Source organism: Bathycoccus prasinos (assembly GCF_002220235.1).
Source record: "Bathycoccus prasinos genomic : Chromosome_8".
In the NCBI taxonomy this organism is placed as follows: Eukaryota; Viridiplantae; Chlorophyta; class Mamiellophyceae; order Mamiellales; family Bathycoccaceae; genus Bathycoccus; species Bathycoccus prasinos.
In genome coordinates, this window is record NC_024001.1 from 126,091 (window position 1) to 146,428 (window position 20,338).

At 44.8% G+C, this 20,338-nt stretch overlaps 12 protein-coding genes across 12 annotated transcripts; 6 read left to right on the forward strand and 6 right to left on the reverse strand.

Annotated features, from left to right (window-relative positions):
* Positions 1-52: 52 nt before the first annotated feature.
* On the forward strand, positions 53-553 carry Bathy08g00730 (unknown protein; the record flags this gene model as incomplete). Its single annotated transcript, XM_007511297.1, has 1 exon — positions 53-553. The coding sequence occupies one exon, from the start codon at positions 53-55 to the stop codon at positions 551-553; it is 501 nt and encodes a 166-aa protein (XP_007511359.1).
* A 129-nt stretch (positions 554-682) lies between these two features.
* Bathy08g00740 (predicted protein) lies at positions 683-2,044 on the reverse strand (the record flags this gene model as incomplete). Its single annotated transcript, XM_007511388.1, has 1 exon — positions 683-2,044. One exon carries the CDS (start codon positions 2,042-2,044, stop codon positions 683-685), a length of 1,362 nt encoding a protein of 453 aa, XP_007511450.1.
* Positions 2,045-2,565: 521 nt separating this feature from the next.
* Positions 2,566-4,731, forward strand: Bathy08g00750 (MATE efflux family protein; the record flags this gene model as incomplete). Its single annotated transcript, XM_007511496.1, has 1 exon — positions 2,566-4,731. One exon carries the CDS (start codon positions 2,566-2,568, stop codon positions 4,729-4,731), a length of 2,166 nt encoding a protein of 721 aa, XP_007511558.1.
* A 116-nt stretch (positions 4,732-4,847) lies between these two features.
* Positions 4,848-5,674, reverse strand: Bathy08g00760 (ribosome recycling factor; the record flags this gene model as incomplete). The annotated part of the gene is made up of 2 exons (XM_007511695.1): positions 4,848-5,570; positions 5,633-5,674. The coding sequence occupies 2 exons, from the start codon at positions 5,672-5,674 to the stop codon at positions 4,848-4,850; spliced, it is 765 nt and encodes a 254-aa protein (XP_007511757.1).
* A 1,892-nt stretch (positions 5,675-7,566) lies between these two features.
* On the forward strand, positions 7,567-8,241 carry Bathy08g00770 (predicted protein; the record flags this gene model as incomplete). The annotated part of the gene is made up of 1 exon (XM_007511533.1): positions 7,567-8,241. One exon carries the CDS (start codon positions 7,567-7,569, stop codon positions 8,239-8,241), a length of 675 nt encoding a protein of 224 aa, XP_007511595.1.
* A 361-nt stretch (positions 8,242-8,602) lies between these two features.
* On the forward strand, positions 8,603-9,562 carry Bathy08g00780 (unknown protein; the record flags this gene model as incomplete). The annotated part of the gene is made up of 1 exon (XM_007511597.1): positions 8,603-9,562. One exon carries the CDS (start codon positions 8,603-8,605, stop codon positions 9,560-9,562), a length of 960 nt encoding a protein of 319 aa, XP_007511659.1.
* A 104-nt stretch (positions 9,563-9,666) lies between these two features.
* On the reverse strand, positions 9,667-10,260 carry Bathy08g00790 (ADP-ribosylation factor-like protein 5A; the record flags this gene model as incomplete). Its single annotated transcript, XM_007511586.1, has 1 exon — positions 9,667-10,260. One exon carries the CDS (start codon positions 10,258-10,260, stop codon positions 9,667-9,669), a length of 594 nt encoding a protein of 197 aa, XP_007511648.1.
* A 302-nt stretch (positions 10,261-10,562) lies between these two features.
* On the reverse strand, positions 10,563-11,081 carry Bathy08g00800 (predicted protein; the record flags this gene model as incomplete). The annotated part of the gene is made up of 1 exon (XM_007511503.1): positions 10,563-11,081. One exon carries the CDS (start codon positions 11,079-11,081, stop codon positions 10,563-10,565), a length of 519 nt encoding a protein of 172 aa, XP_007511565.1.
* A 467-nt stretch (positions 11,082-11,548) lies between these two features.
* Bathy08g00810 (predicted protein) lies at positions 11,549-12,742 on the forward strand (the record flags this gene model as incomplete). Its single annotated transcript, XM_007511657.1, has 1 exon — positions 11,549-12,742. One exon carries the CDS (start codon positions 11,549-11,551, stop codon positions 12,740-12,742), a length of 1,194 nt encoding a protein of 397 aa, XP_007511719.1.
* Positions 12,743-12,801: 59 nt separating this feature from the next.
* On the reverse strand, positions 12,802-15,093 carry Bathy08g00820 (the record flags this gene model as incomplete). The annotated part of the gene is made up of 1 exon (XM_007511295.1): positions 12,802-15,093. One exon carries the CDS (start codon positions 15,091-15,093, stop codon positions 12,802-12,804), a length of 2,292 nt encoding a protein of 763 aa, XP_007511357.1.
* Positions 15,094-16,606: 1,513 nt separating this feature from the next.
* On the forward strand, positions 16,607-19,297 carry Bathy08g00830 (predicted protein; the record flags this gene model as incomplete). The annotated part of the gene is made up of 1 exon (XM_007511652.1): positions 16,607-19,297. The coding sequence occupies one exon, from the start codon at positions 16,607-16,609 to the stop codon at positions 19,295-19,297; it is 2,691 nt and encodes an 896-aa protein (XP_007511714.1).
* A 105-nt stretch (positions 19,298-19,402) lies between these two features.
* Bathy08g00840 (unnamed protein product) lies at positions 19,403-20,074 on the reverse strand (the record flags this gene model as incomplete). The annotated part of the gene is made up of 1 exon (XM_007511394.1): positions 19,403-20,074. One exon carries the CDS (start codon positions 20,072-20,074, stop codon positions 19,403-19,405), a length of 672 nt encoding a protein of 223 aa, XP_007511456.1.
* Between the last annotated feature and the right edge of the window lie 264 nt (positions 20,075-20,338).

Sequence of the window (20,338 nt, forward strand, 5' to 3'; positions counted from 1 at the left end):
TAGTATGTTCGATACCGTCAAAGGGTTCTTCGGAGTAAAAAGTAATAATAAAATGGAGCTCCCACCGGAAACGTTCACTCTGCGAGAACTCGTTCAGATGTTCTCGAAAGCGGAAGAGGAAGGCACGAACGTCGCTTCTGATGTGAGTTCCGGGTTTAATAAAATCGGTCTGAGTTCGAAACAGTTGGAAAAAATTTGCACAAAACTCACGGAAAAAGAGTTGACGGATCCAACGTCCATCGGGAAGAGGCAAACGAGACTGAACGAGGTCGCGAGATTATGCGAGGACGATGAAATTACCGCGGATAAGGTGAAACGAGTGATATTAGCGCACGCGACGACGAAGTTGATGTTTGGGAAGATTCGGAAAGCAGTTCTAGAGAAAGGCGCGAGCTTACCCAAATCCGTCGCGGACTTTGAGAACATCGTGCGAGATTTACAAAAAAGCGGAGACATGAAACTAGAGGCTAGGAATTTGAAAGGCGCGTATTCGAATAACGCGCCGTGTCCGTGTAACAGTGGGAAACGGTTTAAAAGATGTTGCGGATCTTAGATTTTGTTTTGCGTTCGAACGACGACGACGAACAATGTAAATTTTCTACTAAGTAATACTAAATACTAATACTATGTACCTGTACCGTGGTACCTAGGAGGAACTAGGAAACAAACACCGACGATACAATTAATACGTCCACTGTCCATCCAAAAACCTCTTCTCGAACGCGCTGCCTTTAACCACGCAAAACAAAGTTGGGTGACCGCTGACGACGTAATCTTTCTCTTTCAAGACGTCCGCGAGCGTCCAGTTTTCGCTTTTCAACTGGACGAATTTTCTATCTCTCGGATCCGTTCTGTGCGCTTCCAAGTTCAGCTCTAATTCGCTTTGCATCATCGTTTCTTTCACGTCGCCACCGGCGTATTCGGCAATTTTCATCGCCAGCGCTTCCTCTTCGTATGGTTTCACCGCGTTCGTTTCGTAATATAACCCGACTGAATTTCTGTCGTATTCATTCTTTTCGTCCCACGGTAACGGAGGCCCGTTCGGATCGAACAGGACGTCCAAGTGCGCTTTAAAGCTATCGTTCTCTCTGAACTGCTGAATGACGTCGGTTTGATCGAATTCTGGGTACACGATTAACGTGAAAAACGCAAACACGTTCGCCTGTTCGTCGTACTCTGGTAACCTTTGCCCGGTGTGTAATCTCGGCGGCCCCCACTTGATTTTCTTCGTCCGCGTCAACGTTTTCGCCAAAACCTCCGAGCCTCGATTAATCTCTAACCTCTTCTCTTTTTCCTCCTTTTCCATCTCGTATCGTTTTTTAGCTACTTTCTTCAACGATTTCAATTCCGGAGCGTCTTTTTCCACCTCTAAGCCTCTCTTGCAAAACTTCAAACATTGCTCGTAATCGAACAAATTTTTACACGCCGTCGCCGCTCGAAAATACGCCTTGATGTTCCTCTCGTCGAGCTCTAAACATTTCTCCGCGTCTTCGATGCACCGTTTGTTGTTTCCTAAATTCAACGCCGCGAACGCTCTGTTGTTATATAATTGCGAGAGAATCGTTTGAATCTCTTTCCTCTCTCGTTCTTTCTCTTCTTCTTTGTCTTCTTCTTTGTCTTCTTTCAATTCTTCTTTGTCTTCTTCAATTTTGTTTTCCACCAAAAGCCGCCCTCCTTGTTTTAAAGCGTCCTCGCACAAGGCAATCCCGAGCGTGTATTCCTCCACCGCTTTCCTCGCGTACATCTTCTGCATCTTATATTTCAACCGCGCGTTTCCTTTCTGCTTTTGCATCTCCGCTTTTTCTTTTATTGTCAAATCATCATCGTCGTGTAACAACGCTTTCAACGCTTGAAACTCGTCCGAGTTTTCGTCGAACCAATCTTCGCAGTTCCCGTTTTCGCCTTTTTCCCAAAACATCGGGTGGTTTTGCCAGTCGTCGTCGTTTTCCTTTTTTGTCTCCTTATCCGTCTTCATCTCTTCTTGCTTTTGGGAGGAGAGGACTTCTTTTGCCAACTCGTCGAAGTTAAATGTAGACGATGCCATTTTTTTTCTGACGATGCATTTTTTTTTTTGCTTCTTCTTCTTGTCTTCTTCTTCTCGTCTTCTTCTTCTTCTTCAAACGAGAAGAGTTTTTTGTTGTTCTTGTGTGGCAAAAAAATCTCTCAAGAGAAAAGTCTTCAAAAAAAAAACATCTTCTTCTGTCGTCAAAGGAAGAAGAAGTTTTTGTGCTTCACTCTTTTTTGTTGTTGCACGACGAAAGCTTTTATAAGCTTTATTATTAGTATAAAAACATAGTCTCTCTCTCTCTCTCTCTCTTCTTTGACAACAACAGAGCGTAACAACGACAACAACAACTCTCTTTCTTCTTTCGAGAAGAGTGCTTTATTTTATCATCTACCAACGACAACAACAAGAATTCTAAAGAACTTTCACATCATCGAGAAAAACGAGAGAAGAGGAGTACAAAGAGAAGGAGAGGTCTTGGTGTGATTCCAACAACAACATTAACGACGACGACGCGAGAGAAAAAGAGGGGCAGAGAGGAGAACGTTTAAAAGTTGTGAATGCAGACGACGAGAAGCGCGAGCAATAACCGTGTCGGACTGTTCGCGCGCTCGTCTGCAGTTTTATCATCATCTTCGAGAAGAAGACAACCGAGGAGAAGACATTTTACTACTACCAGTAAGAACAACGACGCGAAAACTCGAGGTCGAAAAGTATTCAGAGCGCACGACAAAAGAAGAGAAGAAGATAACTTAGAAGAAGAAGAAGACAAAGAAGAAGATCGAAACGTTCCTTTTTTATACGACGAAATCTTGTATCAATTTGGAGAGGATCAAGAAGAAGACAGTTTCGACGAGACCTCGCGAGAAGACGAAGAAGAAGAGGAAGAACAACGACGCCCGGCGGGACTCCTATCGAAGACGACGACGACGACGACGACGACAAAGAGAGTGACCAAGGTTGAAATCATGGGCGCTGGAGATTCAAAACCGACTTCTGCGAGTTCTTCTGAACAACAACAACAACAAATACTTCTTCAACAACAGAAACAGAAACAAAACAGACCGATTGATGTCGCGGAAGCGATGCGCGTTGGCGATAAATCGAAAGACGCGGGAGGTTTGCATCCCAGAGGACACGGCGCGATGGGCAAACAACCTCTGAATAGTAGTAACGCTCTAAACAGCGGCAACGAGACGGCGCTTTCCTCGACGAGAGATCCAAAAAGCCCGAAGATGATGGGATCTGGACAGAAGTCCCCGAGACCAATCGCCGGGACGTCGTCGCTCGTCGTCCAGAACGGCAGAAAAGAAAAAGAAATAGACTTTCCAGCGTTGACGTTGAGACAAGTCGTGAAGTTTGCCGTTCCCGCACTCGGGGCCGTTTTGTGCGATCCAGTCATGACTTTAGTGGATACTGCGTGCGTCGGCCGCATATCGGCGACGTATCTAGCGGCTTTGGGACCGAACACGTCCATTTTCGGTTTCGTCGCGATGATATTTCAGTTTCTGACGATTGCCACGACTGGCATGGTGAGCAGAAATATGGACGCGAAGGACGCGAAAGGATTAGCGATGGTCATCTCCGACGCACTCACTATTGCGATTGTTATGGGCGTGTTAGCGGCTTTTGGTATGATTGTCTTCGCGGTGCCGCTTTTAGATCTCATGCAAACGCAACCTCACGTCATGCAACCGGCGGTGACGTATTTAAGAACGAGAGCTTTCACGATGCCGTGTTTTTTAATAACGCTCGTTGGTACGGCGACGTGTCTCGGACAAAGAGATTCACAATCGCCGATGAAAATTTTCGCTTTCGCCGGAGGATTGAATTTAGTTTTGGATTTGTATTTAGTCATTGGTCCACCTAAAATGGGCATCGCGGGCGCCGCCATTGCTACCGCGATTTCGCAAACGTTCGGAGCTTTGATCTTTCTGCGAAAGCTTTCGAGAAATCACAATTTGATGTTTCGAATGCCTACGAGAGCGCGTTCGAAACCATTTATCACCGCTGGTGGCGTCTTATCCGTTCGATCGGTGTGTATTATGTTGTTTTATAGTTACGCAGCGGCTTTGGCGTCGACAATCAACGTCGTTACAATCGCCGCGCACCAAGTCGTGGCGGGTATCGTTTCCGTGGCGCAGTTTTGTCCGGAACCTTTATCGGCGTGCGCGCAGTCCGTGCTCGCCACGGCTGGACCGAGGAATGCGAACGGTTTCGCGACGAGTAAAGAATCGCTTTATGTGAGGAAAGCTGGGAGATTACTTTTATTAGCTGGGTTGGGATTAGGAGCGGGAGTTGGCGCAATCTGCGCCTCTATTTTAGCGTATCAACCGGAGATGTTTACGAAGAACGCGACCGTAATGACAGAGGTAGGATCCGTGGCGCCGATTGTATTTTTCTCCATCTTAACGTATTGTTGCGTTTGCGTCACGGACGGGTTAGTTTTTGCCACTGGGAGAATAGAATTTGCCGCTCTCACGCAGGTTATCAACTTGCCTCTCTCGGCGTACGCGTTGTGGTTTTGCGTGTCAAAGCAAGAGCTCGGGTTATTCGGTATTTGGTTCGTCGTCCTCGGACTCTTCATTTTGCGAGTCTCGGAGAACATTTTCATTTTAGCCCGAGACTTGGGACCGCAAGCGTGGAGAAAGATTGTCAGTCCAGCCGAGCGCATGTCCATGGAGGAGGAAGACTTCAACGACGTAGAGAGCCAAAAACAAAACTAGAACACGACGCGAAAGCAGAAAAAAAGAACGACGATGCGCAATCTCACGCGACAAAACAAAAGTACACGTAGTGTTGTTGTTGTTGTTATTGTTCTCGTTATTATCATATATTTAAATTAAACCGTAGTCAACTCTTTCTCCTTCGCTTTCACCGCGTCTTCGGTCTTTTTTACGTACGAAGTCGTCAAATCTTCAATCTTCTTTTCGAACGAGGCGAATTCGTCCTCGCCCAAAGTCTTGTCCGTCTTCATTTTTTTAATCTTCGTCATCGCGTCTCTTCTCACGTTTCTTAAAGCCACCTTACCTTCTTCGCCCAACTTGCTGACTTGTTTGGTCAACTCTTTTCTTCTCTCTGCCGTCAACGGCGGCACGACTAAGCGAATCACGGACCCGTCGTTCGACGGCGTGATCCCCAAATCCGATCTCACGATCGCTTTCTCGATTTCCTTCAAGGCGCCTTTATCGAACGGCTGAATAACGAGCGTTTGCGCGTCCAAGTTATTCGTGTTCGATAACGATTTCAACGGCGTCATCGCTCCGTAGTAATCAACTTCTATTCTGTCCAACATGTTCGGGTTCGCTCGTCCAGTTCTCACCGTGGAAAAGTTATCCGTCATCACTTCCATCGCTTTCTCCATTCGGTCCATGCAGTCCAGCTCCACCTCCTCGGCTTCTTCCACGGAAGCTCTCGTCGTCGTGATTCGCGATTTTAATCCTCCTAGTCGTCGTCTGGTGTTCCCATTCCCAAGTTTGCTCTTAAAGTTACTGCTGTTTTTGCTGCCGCTCGAACGAGACGCTAAAGCTGTGCCGTTATAGCCTCCTCGTTTGCTCGACAATATCTGTTCATGTGTTTATACATTTAAGAATACTTAAGAGGAAAAGAAGAGAATAGAAGACGTACCGTGTGTGCGTTTGCGAATACTGCGACGACGTGTCCTCCCATGATGTTTATTATTACGAGTAAAACGTTCAATTTTTAGATGATTATGATGTGTGCGCGCGCAAAAGTGTGTGTGCGTCGTGCGCTTCTTCTGAAGAGCGATCAAAAACTTTGGGTGTGTAGGTTTTTGCCTTCTCTTTCGACGGCAAAGAAATAATGAACCAATTTTTTCTCTCTCTGCCTTGTCTGCTCTTTTCTGCAAAATGCTCTTTTTTTTCTTTTTGGCGAAAAAAAAACACAGACAGAAAACAAAAAACAACTTTATTCTTCTACTCAAACTAGTATTACAACTCAACTATAACTCCCCATCCTAAATATTTCCTGTGATGTTTAAACAGAAACACACCGTCGCACAAGCTTTACGTCCTCTCCATTTCCTCCGTTCCCAAATCTCATCGCACGAGACTTCTCTGGATAGAAGACCACCACGGGCTCCCAGATTCGTTTCTGCCGAAAATATTTCAATAGTCGTTACATGAGCATGCTTCGGACAACTCGCCTTTTTTCAAAGGTCGGTCACCGCGATCGCTACAAGTCAGCGCCGCGCAAAAATACGCATATGGAACTTAAACACTTTATGGTATTTTCAATGATATATTTCAATCAAAAATCAACGTACTTCACCTATCAAAGTTTCTTCGATCGATCTCATGAGAGCCGAGTGTCATGATAGGCTGAGCATCGCAAATGGATGCTCGAGAGACGTTGTATTGTCACATGTTTCTGCAATCCAAAAACATGTTTTCGTAATGAAAAATCAAATCCCAAAAAAAAAAAGGAGAGAACTCTCGATTTTAATCGATACAAAACTCCCCCAACGGTACTCAAATCCCGTTTCAAAAAATGAAAGGCTGGAATTCTTTCCCAAAAAATGCTCTTTCCTCCATGTAAAGTCGTCGTTGACTTCTTCTTCGATGAAGAAGAAAGAAGATATGCAATAACACGACGACAAAGAAAAGAACACAAAAAAGGGAGAAACTCGCCCGCGCAAGTCAAAACTCCCCGTACTCGAACCCCCTTTGTCCGTTCTTTCCCAGCTCTTTTCATTCATTCATCTGCCATGCGGGAGGAGAGATACAAAAATCGATTTGTATCTATATAATAAAAAAGAAAGCAAACGATGAAGAAAAGAGCTCCCACCCTTCCACCCACTATCATCGATAGAGGTCTATCGATGATAGCAATGCGTGTGACTTTCTCGCGCGCGTGCGCGCGCGCACGCAAAAAAAAAGTGATATTATATGCGCGCGCAAATGCGCGCAAATGCGCGCGCGAGAAAGTGAAGAGGAAATGCAAAAAAAAATTCGTTTTTTAGATACAGATACAAAAGTTTCTCTTTCTCTTTCTCTTTCTTTTCCCCCAATTTTCCTAGTTTTTCTTTTTTTTTGCGAGGAAGAAAATAAACGGAGAGAGAGAATACGTAAAAAGCGCGTATTTTCCAGCTCCGAGTTCCTGCAAACGTTTTATGAGGTGTATGGGTGCATCCGCGCGCTTTTCAGCACCTCTCGCGCGCGCGCGGTCCCCAGTCAACGCGCGCGCGTGGAGGGGACAGGGAAGTGATGACGTGTCACGCTCTCGTGCAAAGTTGGTTTTATGTTTAGGGTCTCAAATTCTCAACTTTCATTCTCGTGCGTTTCTGAAGCTCTTTTTTTTTTAATAAGAAAACACACACATATTAAATCATCGACTTTTATTCAAAGACAACAACACAAAGAAGAAGAAGAGAATAACAACAACACGGGATGATGATGCGTGCTACTGCTACTACTTCTGTTGCGATGATGATGAACGGACCGATGATGATGATTAGGACGACGACGACGTCTTCTTCCGCGAATCATCATCATCGTAATGCATTTTCGAGGACGATGATGCACAAAAAACAACGACGAAAGATGAATAAAACGAAAAGGATGAAGAAGAATATCATCGTCACGAAAAGCGGAATGGAAGAAGACGCGATCGATGCGTACAACAACGCCTCCCCGATGCCACCAAACGTCGCTCCGGAAGAGTTTGAACGGTTTTACCAGCTGATTTCGTGCGAAACCACGGAGGAAGTTATCGCCAAAGCCGAAGAGTTTGGAGAACAAGGTGTACTCACCGAAGGCGTGGTCGCGGCGGCACACGCGATGTTGGAAGAATCGAAGAAAAGGAACGACGACGAACGAGTCATCGCGAGTTTACAAGGCGTTCTGAGTTTTCTCGTGCAGTTGTATCAAAAGTATAACGCGCCGCCGACGTTAGGGGTGATTGATAACATCATAAGAGAGTGGCAAATCATGGCGGAAAAAGGCGAAACGACGGACGAAAAGATGAAGGAAATAGTTCAAACAGTCGCGAAGGAAGGAAACGTGGAGTTAGCGGAATTAGCCGGCGCCGTGGATGGGTTTAAAGCGAGCATGGACGAACAAGACGTGCAATTTGAGCAACAAGAGGAGGAATTGAGAAGTCGACCGGAAGGGGTCACTCCGGAAGTGGACGAAGAGTTGACGCAGATGCGAACGATGCGATTGGCCGCGAAGGAGCAGATGGTTTTAGTTGGGAAGATGGTCAAAGAGATTATGTAAAAAGAATAATAATGATTTTGATACGATGACGATGACGCGATATTCGAGTCATCACAGGAGAGAGAGACGAAGAAGAGAATAGTTTTTAGAATCCATTATTATATTTACTAGCGAAAGTCTCTTGTTTGTTTTTTCCAATAAAAAATACTCACGACGAAAGAAAAAAAAAAGCGATACAAAAACGCGCGCGTTAAACTTCTTGGAGGATGATGACGACGACGAAACAGAAGAAAACGAGACTGAATAAAAATCCTCAGCTCACCGAGGATGTCGTATTCAACACGCGCATTCAGTTCCAACACGACGACGAGTTGTTACACACGGTACCTCCTTTTTTTCTTTTCTTTTATGAAACGCTTGGATGAGACTAACGAGGTTTTCTGTATCTCTTTTTGTTCAGGTGTACGCGGTTGAAATTATTCGTGACGTGGCGCACACGTTGAAAAGAAACGGGGAGAGTTTCATACGCCATCAACGCTTGGCGTCTTTGAAGTCGGAGAAGTTCGCGTCCGAGCTGCAAGCGATATCGAACCGAGCGAATAGTTCCGGTATCGATATCGGAAACATCGAAAAGAACAAGAAAAATTACGATTTGTTGAACGATGTTTTACACATCAACGGTTTCTTGAACGCGGTGTCGTACTCTTTGAACGAAACGAGCAAAGAGTACGGAAACTTTCTCGATAAGTTCGAACACCAACTTTCAGACGTCGTGGCTAAGATGGAATTGAGTTTCGCGAGAAAATTAAAAGGCGCGTTTGACGAACACGAGAAGGTGTTCAATCAGCTCGCGCCGTGTCGAGAAAAGCTGGCGAAACTCCATCAACTTCCCGAAGAGAAGCAAGAGTCGCCCGGTAAAGCTAAAGAAATCGATCGATACGAGATTTTGGAAAATAAAAGAGAGTCGCAATTAAAAGGAACGACTTCGATGTTGTTGGATCGATGTAAGTGTTTTCTGCGAGAAAATGAGCCGAGAGTACGCATGGCGATCTTTGCGTACAAAGTCGCCGAGTACGACACGTACGTAAAAATGGCCGATTCGATCAAGCAAATCGCGAGCGAACGAGAAGATGGCATCGAGGAGTTGAAGAAGATGGTCGAAGAGTACGAAGATACCTCGAAACACGCGGTTCCGAGACTTTTGCCGCCGAAAGAAGAACGACAAGACGAGCAGCCGCCTCCGTCGATCGAAGAGCCGAAGACGCCCGGACCGAAAACGCCGGGTATCGAGGACAGGAAAGGCGGCGTCCACATTCAAGAGGAAGACGAGGACGAAGAAGATAAGGAAGAAACAGTTTCGAGCTCTACACCATCTTCGTGATACTCCTAAATATTTGTGTCGTGTCGTCGTCGCTGCTATTACAACAAACACAACCGCCGTGTGCTATATTTTCTAAAACAATTTTCTAAATTTTATATCATCCATCATCTTCCGCCCATAAAGGTGGAAATACCATCCGCGCCTCCTCCGGTAACTTTTGCGGCGATCCAGCTCAATCCTTCGTTCAATCCCATCCCACTCAACGCGCAGCACGCTTGGACGTGCCAATCTCTATTCGCAATCGTATCTAAACCGAGCGTCTCGGTTAACTCAACCACCGTCATGGCGTCCGGTAAGTCTTGCTTATTCGCAAACACTAACACGCAACACTTTGGATTATTCTTCACCTCCTCCGCGTCGAGCATTTTAAACAACTCCTGCTTCGATAAATTCATTCTCCCTCGATCGGTGCTGTCCACCATCAACACCATCGCGTCCGAACTCTTATAATAACTCTGCCAAGCGTTTCGTAAACTCGATTGGCCGCCTAAATCCCAAACTTCAAACGAGACGTTCTCGTGCACCACCGCCTCGACGTTCGATCCAATCGTCGGTTGCGTTTGCACGACTTCCCCCAGGTGTAGTTTATATAAAGTCGTCGTCTTTCCCGCGTTGTCTAAACCGACGATGACTATTTTGTACTCTTTTTCTTGATTCGCGGAGAAGTACGACATCAACGCGCTGAAAATTTGACCCATGCTTTATATCTCTCTCTCTCTCTTTCTCTCTCTCTCTCTCTCTCTCTCTCTCTCTCTCTCTCTCTCTCTCTCTCTCTCTCTTTCTGAACGAATACTGGTGGGGTGGTGGACGATGTGATGAGATGATGACGACGAGATGGTCTCTGTTCTCGTTGTTGTTGAGAGAGTCGTCGTATTGATTTTTGTGGAAGAGGAAAGGAAAGAGGAGGGGACACGTTACGAAGGGACGAAAGACTTTTCAAGTAAACTACTCCTATTTATTCCTTCTTACAACCTACTAATATAAAACTAAAACTATCTCATCACAGTTGCGTGTACCCGCCTCCGGGGTTTTCCAACAGCGGCACCGCGCGATACCCGCTCGATTTTAACGCGTAATCTTGCGACGTATCTCTCCTCCCCGGGAAGAAATCTCTCGGATCGATGCGCTTGATGTCGTTTCCCAAACGCTCGTCCCATTCTTTCGCAGCCAAGACGTTCTCGGTCGGTGATAATGTATACGTTGTCTTCACCTTCTCGCGACCGTGTAAAACCGGTTCAAACGCTCTCCTCGCATCCCTCGGGTAATATCGAACGTTAAACACGCGATCGGGTTCCGAGTTTGGTATCTTGACGTTCTCGTGCGGGAACGACGCCGGCGCTCTCGCGCGATAATCCTCCGCAGAAACCGGGACGTTTTGCCACTCCGGGTCCGACGCTGGGCCGGTAATTTTCCACGGGGCTACTTTTTTCAAAGTTTGTGAGATGACGTTCTTCGTTGTCGTCGTCGTCCCTTCTTTCGACGAGTGCGCGATCGTTTGCGCCAGCTTCTTCGACGCCATGGTAGTGTATTGATTTGTTGTTGTTCTTATTATATTGCGTGGTATGTGTGTTGTATGCAATAATGAAAAACCTGATGAAGAAGAGGTGGAGGAAAATAATGTCTCGATTTGAACTGTTGTTCTCTGTGCTTTTTTTTATGAAAGAAAATCGATTTTTCGCAGCCGAGAATGGGTGAGAGAAACGAGAAAGAGAAAGAGAAAGAGAAAAAAACAAAAACAATCTCGCGAAGAAAAAAAAGAGAAAAAAAAAACGTGTTCATTTTTTATCACACACATCTCAAAGAACCACAGCATAAAAACGACAGAGAGAGAGGATGACTTTTACGACGATATCGACGACCAAAACGGCTTTAACACCACCACCAAAATCTTTGTCTTCTCGTTTTTATTCCTCCCAAAACTCTGATTCTTCTTGGTCTTCTTCTTCTTCTTTTGGCGGTGGCAGGAAGAACTTCTTCTCCCTCGCGATGTCGCGAAGAATTGGACGACGAGAAAAGAAGAAGAGCGCATTAATCTCCCAGTCCTCTTCTTTCTTAAACGACGACGAGGAGGAGTTCCAAAGGAGAAGACAAAGACAAAGAGGAAGAAATGAGAACGCGAGGAGCAAAACGAACGCTTTATCGTCGTCGTCGAGTAGTAGTAGTAGCAACAACAGCAATAGTAATACCGATTTCGACGACCGCGTGGAAGAAGCGTCGATGGCGGTGGAACGCGCAGAGGAACTCGCGGCACAAGCGGAAGCCAAGTTGAAAGCTTTAGATGTGAAGATGTCCTCGTCGTCTTCTTCTGACGACGACGACGACGACGATGAAAACGAGGAGAAATCGTCCTCGCGAGTGCAAGAGCTGAAGAAATCGTTGGAAGAGATGAAACAGGCGAACTTGGAGTTGAGGAAGAAGAAAGGGAAAGCGGCTTCTTCTTCCTCGTCGTCGTCGTCGTCAAAGTCGTCGTCGTCGACACCGGTATCGCGATTAGCCGCGATCGAACGAGAAGAAAAAGAAGAAGAGGAAAAGAAAAAAGGAGTAGCCAACAACGCAGACGTGGACAACACGAACAATTTCGGAGGCGGGTCGCAGCGACGCTTGTACGATCAAATGTTGACGCTGAGAACTCGATTGAACGAACGCGTCGCGTCTTCAAACGCGTTTGCAAAGTATCTCGAGAAAACGCTTTTAACTCGCGACGATGATTTGAAAAGAGCGAACGAGTTGTTATACGGCGCAGCGAAAGAGTCTGGCGAGCTGTTACGTCTCATTCGAGACGCGCAGAATGACATTGCTAAAAGCGGCGACGACCCGACGCGACGAGCGCGGGGCGAGCAAAAGCTCGAAAAATTTGTCAATCGTTTACAACTCGTAGAGTCGACGTTAACGAAGAATGCAAAAGAGATAGATTCAACTGTCGTTCGAACTGTGCCAGTTGAATATCACGGCATCGCTTCGGATGTGATCATGATGGGTGATTTCGATGGGTGGACGAGAGGAATTCAATTATACCCGAGTTTCGTGGAAGGCGGGAGTAGCACGTTTACGGGCGAAGCGAGATTACCGCCGGGAACGTATCTCGTTAAATTCAAAGTCGACGGCGAATGGCGATTGGCTCGAGAGTGGCCCTCGAGTGGCGAAGGATTTGATGCGAACAACGTTTTGACGGTCATGTAGGGGAAAATTGTTTTCGTTTGTACCTATCCAAATATTAAATCTATGGCACGCCGCGCATTTTATTTAAACATTGCTATCGCTATCAGACGCGTGAAGAAACTCGTATTCTCTAATCCTTTTTTAATCGCTATTTCGTCTATTGCTTCGATGCTTTTTTCGTCGTTTTTGACGTCGTCTTCGCCGTCGTTTGTACTAATGCTGCTGCTGCTGCTGCTGTTTATACTTCTTTCATCTTTTCCGTACAAATCGTTGTCGCGCTCTTCGCGATGGAAATATCTCAGCGCTTGATGGTAAAACGTTCCGTTTCTTTCCGTCATATCCGGAGAATGATCCACGTCTTCGACAATCAACTCTCCAGAATCTACGTTGACGAAACAGCGCAACATGGCGACGCCAGAAATGCCAGTAAGATTTAAAACCCGTTCTATTCTAGGTTTCACGACGCTTTCAATTTTCTTCTCATCGAACAACAACTTTTTTGTTTTTCCATCCTTGACGCAATCTAAATACGCGTGCGTTTTTCCTTTTCTTCTTCCTTCGGGTACACCAACGGGACACGCGGGATCTAAAGCTTTCATTTTACCTTCGGGTCCGATACCGCCGACGTAAATTTTAAGCCAACGTGATTCGGACGAGGACTCTTCTCTTTGAACGAATTGAAAATCAACCACTTTCCCAGTCTCCACGAACGGCTCGAGAATGAAATTATTTTGGATGTTGTTATTCGACGAGAAACGACGGTTTCTCCTGCATTCGTACGCGAACGTTTCTAAATCCTTTGCGCTTCGAATCCGAGTTATTTTTGACGAGTTCTGTTCATAAAATTGACTCTTGATGCACAACTCTGCGCAATTCAACTCTTTTGAAGCCTCGGCGTAGGTTCGGACGGCGCGTTGAATGTTTGAGACTGAGGATAAAAACTCGTTTTTTTCGACGTATTCTTCAGCCATGACCGTGAGCGCGGATTGTAAGATGACTTTCTTCGGTATTCCCATGACGCCTGGAATTTTAACTTTCGAATTATTCAAGGCGCTCGAAAGAAACACTCTGTCGGCGGCTCTCGTGGCAAAAGCGGCAGACGTTCCGGTAAACGTAATTCCCGCGGATTGAAAGAGCTTTCGTAAAGTGCAATCGTTTTTGTGGTTGTTGTTTTTCTCCGACATGTTTGGAGCTATGAACACGATTGACGACTTTGCCACCCCTTGCGCAAACGCAGCGACGGTGATGACTGAAGGAGTTGTTCTTTCCAGATCTTCTTTTTCTCTCCTTTTCGGGAACTCGAGCAGTAAATCTTTACGGAACCTCTCCGGCCACGTGTTTTTGTTGTTCTTTTTCGCAAATATAAGAGTTTCCGCTTCTCGCCATCCAGAGTCTGCGTACACGCACTGGTAAAAATCATGCATATGGTTTCTGTTGTTGAATATCCAGACAAAACTAGAACGGTCGATTGTTTCGTTCTCTTCATTGTTTTCACCGTACACTAAAGCCACGGGTATTACTTTGATATTATTATTGTTATTTTTCAATCTGAAAGACTCGTACGCTTGCAACGCGTTCCACTTGGACGTTTGCGACGACAGGTTGAAGAAAATATAATAGTTTATAGTATTTTCTTTTGAATCATTTTCGGCGTTTTGCGACAAACATAACCGCACGTATCCCTCTCTAATCTTTCGTCGCGCGTCTAAAGCGCCGCTCCTTTTCTTGAAAGCGCCCAAAGAAGACGCGAATAAATGATAGGCTAAAAAATCGTGCGGTCCCGTCTTGACTAAATTTCTGTTTTGCAAAACGTTGACCGTTATTAGTTTTAACAACTTTGTTATCGATGGATTTGTTTTTGATGGAGATGTAGTATCAGATGATGGTGGCAGAAGGGATACAAGTTTTCCTTTTTTACCGACCAATGTATTATCATCACCATCATCATCGTGAAATACTTTGACGTACTTCACATCATCGTCATCATCATCATCACTATCACCGCAACCGCCGCCGGTTCGTCGACGGCGACGGCGAAAGTCTAACACTACTGTCTTGAATTCTGATTTGATTCTTATTTTATCATCGATTGATTTCAAAACGTATACTTCGTTAATGAGTGTGCCGGTATATAAATTCTCTTCAGAAGCCATCCTATAAATAGAAGAGACGAGAAAGCGTTTTGCAACCTCATCGTCATCATCGTCGTCGAAAGCCAGCGCCAGGTTGAACTTTTTAACATTTGTTTCTTCTTCTGAATCAATTGAACCCCCCTTTTCTTCGTCATCATCGTAAGCATCGTAATCATCATCATCCTCGTAAGAATTATCAATATCCTCGTAATCGTTATCGTAACTACTACGTGTGCTCATACGACGACGACTTAAACTTCTTAAACTTCTTCTTTGTTCTTTTGCGAATGATGATGATGACGATGATGATGTTTTTTTTCTAACCGCTCCGCCGGCGAAAGAAGTTGACGGCTTCTGAATTGAATTCCAACAACAACAAGGCTTTGACATCATCATAGTTTCTTGTGTATATATTATTAACATGTAGCAGACGACGACGAAGACGACGACGAAGATGATGATGATACCATCGTCGTTTTTATTCTTCTTCTTTTATTCGCGTTGTTTGTTTGCTATTGTTGTTGTTGTTTTATTATAACGATACGATTTTCACCCAATTTGGTATTTGGTTAAGTACAAAACCAAAACACAAAGACCGCGTGTGAATGTTCGGAAAGAGGAAAGTGGGTTCGCGGCGTGCCGCAGAACCCCTTGAAAAAATTATCGAATCTTGCGCATTGCGCAAGAACCGCTTCGCCGAGTCGAAATGCAAGGACTCGGCATCGGCGGTCCCTCACTGATTTCTTGTTATCAGTGGAGGATTCGCAGGTAAGTGAAGAAAAAAAAGCTTCCTTCGCAGACTAGTTTCTAGAAAGAGTTTCATTCGAAAACATATTGATACATCTCTATCTAATTTTATAACATCAAGTTTTCACTTGTTGTTTTGCTTTTTCATTAGTCTAAAAAAGCGAATGTTCTTTCGGCAGGCCCGAGGCAGTGCTTGCAAAGCTGTAGTCGCCTTTTACTACTACAGCAGCGTCCGCTGTCTCATTTCAAAGGCTTCAATCAATTTCTTTCAAATTTCCAACCCGCCAAAAAACGCGCGGTTCTCTCTCTTCTCATTCTGTTTTACACAGACCGCGTGTTCTTTTCAATCGGAGGAGGATAAAAGTGCTTTGTAGAAGCACTTACAAAAATTCTCGAACGTCTTGCGACGATCGAAGTTCGGATGATTTTGTTTTCAATCAGCAATTACTCAAGATCCCTAATGGTCATGTCTATGAGTAGTACCCCGAGCGCAAAGATGTTGAAAAAAATCTGCCCGGCGGAGGTATGTGTGTTTAAGTTTTTTCAAGTGTGTAGTTATGTTCGTATCCAAAAATACAACAGTTCTAATGTTTTTTTACATTCGACATTTGGAATGTTTATATACCGCACAGTAATGGAAAGAATTTTACTTTTCCAAGCAATTAAGCTTTGATCAAGTGTAGTATCTGTTCTATTAAAGTTAAACCTTTAATTACGATGTTTACCATCGTATTAGTTTAACCAAATTTTTCTGGAGGGCTGAGGAACCGGGCTTGCTCGGCCTCAGCGAGCGTGGCTTGTCGATTGCATTTACCCGCAAGACGCGCACCTCTTTTTTCTTCTTCTTTTTTTGTTTTACAGCGGCCGTGTTTGAATGTTGTTTTGCATAAATTTTTAGCAAAGAAAACGTACTGCCGTTTTCCAAACTCTTCTTTTTACAGAACATCAAATCAAGAACGTCACAAGTTCATCAAAACAAAGTTTGATGGTATCGTCTCTGATAAAGATGGATAACGAAATCACCGACCAAGACTTAATATTCGAAGAGAACGTGCTCCAAAACCCGTACGTTGAAGACGTTTGGGATAAGTACATTCAGTTCTTAGTATCAACAACAAATTCATCATCAACAAAGCTTCTGACAATTCACGAGCGAGCCGTCAAAGCGAATCCAAAATCGAGAAACTTGTGGTTGAGATATTTACGATGGAGAATGAACGCTTTGAAAACAGCTTCCACTTTAACCTCTCCTTTAGATGAAGAATTAGAACAGCAATACAATAAATTGAACTTGGTGTTTGAGAGATGCATAGCAAACATGGAAAGTCCCGGAGACTTTGAAATTTGGGAGCTGTACATAAAATCGCTGTGGCAAGATCAGTGTTCGGTGACGAAAACGAGACGCGCGTGCGATCGAGCGTTGCAATCGTTAGATATCACGGAACATTCAAAATTTTGGTCCTCTCTTTATTTACCGTTTATTAGAAGTTCAGACAAGATCCCAATCGAAACGGCGTGTAGAGTCTATCGGCGGTATGTACAGTTCGAACCTCAACACGTGGAGGAGTACATTTCGTTTCTCAAGAATCGGGGACGCGTCGCGGAAAGTAGTCAAAGACTGGTTGAAATCTTAAACGACGAGACCTTTGTCTCATTGTTGAATAAATCCAAACATCAAATGTGGCTCGAACTTTGCGATTTGATCACCAAGAATGTTAATAATACTTCTGTCAACAACACCGAAGATGGAAAAAAAATTAACGTCTCGGCCATTCTCAGAACGGCGATTAAAAAGTTTACGGACGAAGTCGGTAAGCTCTGGGCATCGTTAGCGGATTATTACATCAGGAGAGGTTTGTTCGAAAAGGCGAGAGACATTTACGAAGAAGGATTAGAGTCCGTAATGACGGTGAGAGATTTTTCGCTCATTTTCGACGCCTACGCCGCCTTTGAAGAAAACGTGTTGAGTTCAAAAATGATGCAAGAAGAAGAAGAAGAAGAAGAAGAAAACGATGAGATTGAGCTGCGATTAGCACGTTTAGAACACTTGATGGAACGTCGACCGATTCTTTTGTCGAGCGTGATGTTGCGACAAAACCCGCACAACGTGCACGAATGGTTAAAACGCATTTCGCTCTTGTCTTCTTCCTCGTCGAAAGAAATCGTGTCCACGTATTCTTTAGCCATTCAAACCGTTGACGCGAAAGCATCGATCGGATCGATTTCGCAAGTGTGGATAGACTTTGCAAAATTTTACGAAGTGCACGGCGACTTGGACAACGCGAGAGTTATTTTCGAAAAGGCGACGAAATCGCCAAACTTCAAGAGCGTAGACGAACTCGCGACGATTTGGTGCGAATACGCCGAGTTTGAATTACGCAATAAAAATTTCAAGCAAGCGTTGACGCTCATGAAAAGAGTGCTTTTCGTGAATCACAACAAAGAAAAAAGAATAAATAACGCGTCAAATACCACAAAAGGAGAGTACGACGCTCTTCTCGTGCAAGAAAAAGTGCACAAATCGATCAAGCTGTGGATGTTTTATTGCGACTTGGAAGAATCGATTTCGCCGGAAAACGCGAGAATTGTGTACGAAAGGATACTCGATCTTCGCATAGCTACTCCGCAAATCATTCTAAACTACGCGGCTATGCTTCAAGAATCGAAATTCTTTGAGGATTCGTTTCACGTGTATGAGCGCGGGGTGAACCTGTTCAAATTTCCGCATTCTATTGATATTTGGCGCGCGTATTTGACGCAGTTTGTTGATCGATTTCAAGATAAAAAAGTCGAGCGCGCGAGAGATTTATTCGAGCAGTGCTGCGAGCAAGCGCCGCCAAAGGATTGCAAAGAGTTCTTTTTAGAATACGCAAAGTTGGAGGAGCAGTTCGGTCTCTCCAAACGCGCGATGGACATTTATGACCAAGCTTTGACAAAGATGAAATCTGCGAGTGATAAGATTGAGGTGTTGGATATTTACGTCAAGCGCGCGATGGACTTCTTCGGCGTCGGTAAAGTTCGATCAATCTACGAGAAAATCATCGAAGACGACGATGACGACGACGACGACAACGGTACGACAAAGAAAAAGAAGAAGAAGAATCGTTTGGATGATAACTCGACCAAAATCATCTGCGTTAAGTACGCTGAACTGGAGGTTTCTCTCGGTGAAATCGACCGAGCGAGAGCTTTATACACTCACGCGAGTCAGTTCTCAAATCCTGCGCAAGATGGTACCTTTTGGGGTCAATGGAACGACTTCGAAGTCAAGAATGGCAACGAAGATACGTTTCGCGATATGTTGCGTGTGAAGAGATCCGTCGCGGCTTCGTTTTCGCAAATGCACTTCAACATGTCTGTCGTGGAAGTACCAGCCGATGCTTTGGAACCACAAGCCGGAGGAGGAGGAGGAAAAGAAGGCGAAGAAGAAGAAGACTTGATGAAACTGCTCGAGAGAGAAGAGTTGGAGAATAGAAACGCGGCTCCGATTGCTGGATTCGTGAAATCGCATGTGGTTGGCGGTGATCGGGACGACGTTCCAAAGAATCCAGAAGAGATTGATTTAGGTTTTGATGATGAAGAAGAGGAAGGTGATGATGATGAACCAAAAACGTCCGTTCCGTCTGGAGTGTACGGCAGTCTTCTTTCTTCTGGTGGAAAGAAGAGAGAGCGAGAGGACGAAGAAGAAGAAGAATAACTTAGCGAGCGTGGCTTGTCGATTGCGTTACGCGCAAGTATCGAGTTTTAGCTTTTAACATGTGTAATACTAGTAGCACGTAAATGTCGTACAGGTACACTCGCATTAACCAAAAAACGGTTTCCCAGAGATTAATTCAATCAAGCAAAGTAACGTAAACGCAGTCATCGCGATTCTACCGTGCGCCATTTCAACCTTGGGCGTAAAATTGCACTTTTCGACGACGAGCATCCCGGGCGTATCTCTAATCCCTTCTAAGCTTTGCGGGTTTGCGTTGTATCCGTTTTGAGGATTAAACTCGAACGGTTTTGTAGACGCATATATGATAGAACCCCCGAGTAGAGCCAATTGAACTAAACTATGCGGGACTTGTTCGAGCAACGACACGTGCTCGGTGACTTCCACCGTGGCGCCAACGCTGAGTCCAACCATACAGACTCGTCCGTTGACAACTTCCGGCAACCAAACCGGGAACCCTCCTTCTTGAGCGAATTTAGAGAAGGCCTCTTTCGCATCGTTACCAGCATCTAATCCTTGCGCTTTCAAAAACTCGTTGTTGTTGTTCGAAGAAGAAGAAGATGAAGATGATGGTGACGACGACGACGACGATTCGGCTCTCGTCCTAGAACTAATCTTACTCAAAACGCTCCCTCTCTTCTTCGGTACGGAGGAGATTTTTTGTAGACTTTTCGACGACGACGACGACGACGACGACGCGAAAGAGGAGGAAGTCGAACAGAACGACGATGCGGTCGCTGTTGTTGTTGTTGTTGACATCGCGTTACAGGTTTTACAGGTACGAAGAAGAGTTTTGTTGTGTGTGTGAAACTCGAATTTTTTTCATCTCTCCTCTTTTTTTTTGGTGAGTGAAATCACACACTCAGCGGAGCAAAAAATACGCGAAAACAAGCAGACTGGCAAAAAGGCAAAAAACAAGAAAGACAAAAAAAATTCCTTCATTTTTCAAACAAAAATAATATCACTCACATGTGGGGACGACCACCGTCTTCGTCTTCCTCTTCTTCTCCTTCCTCTTCTTCG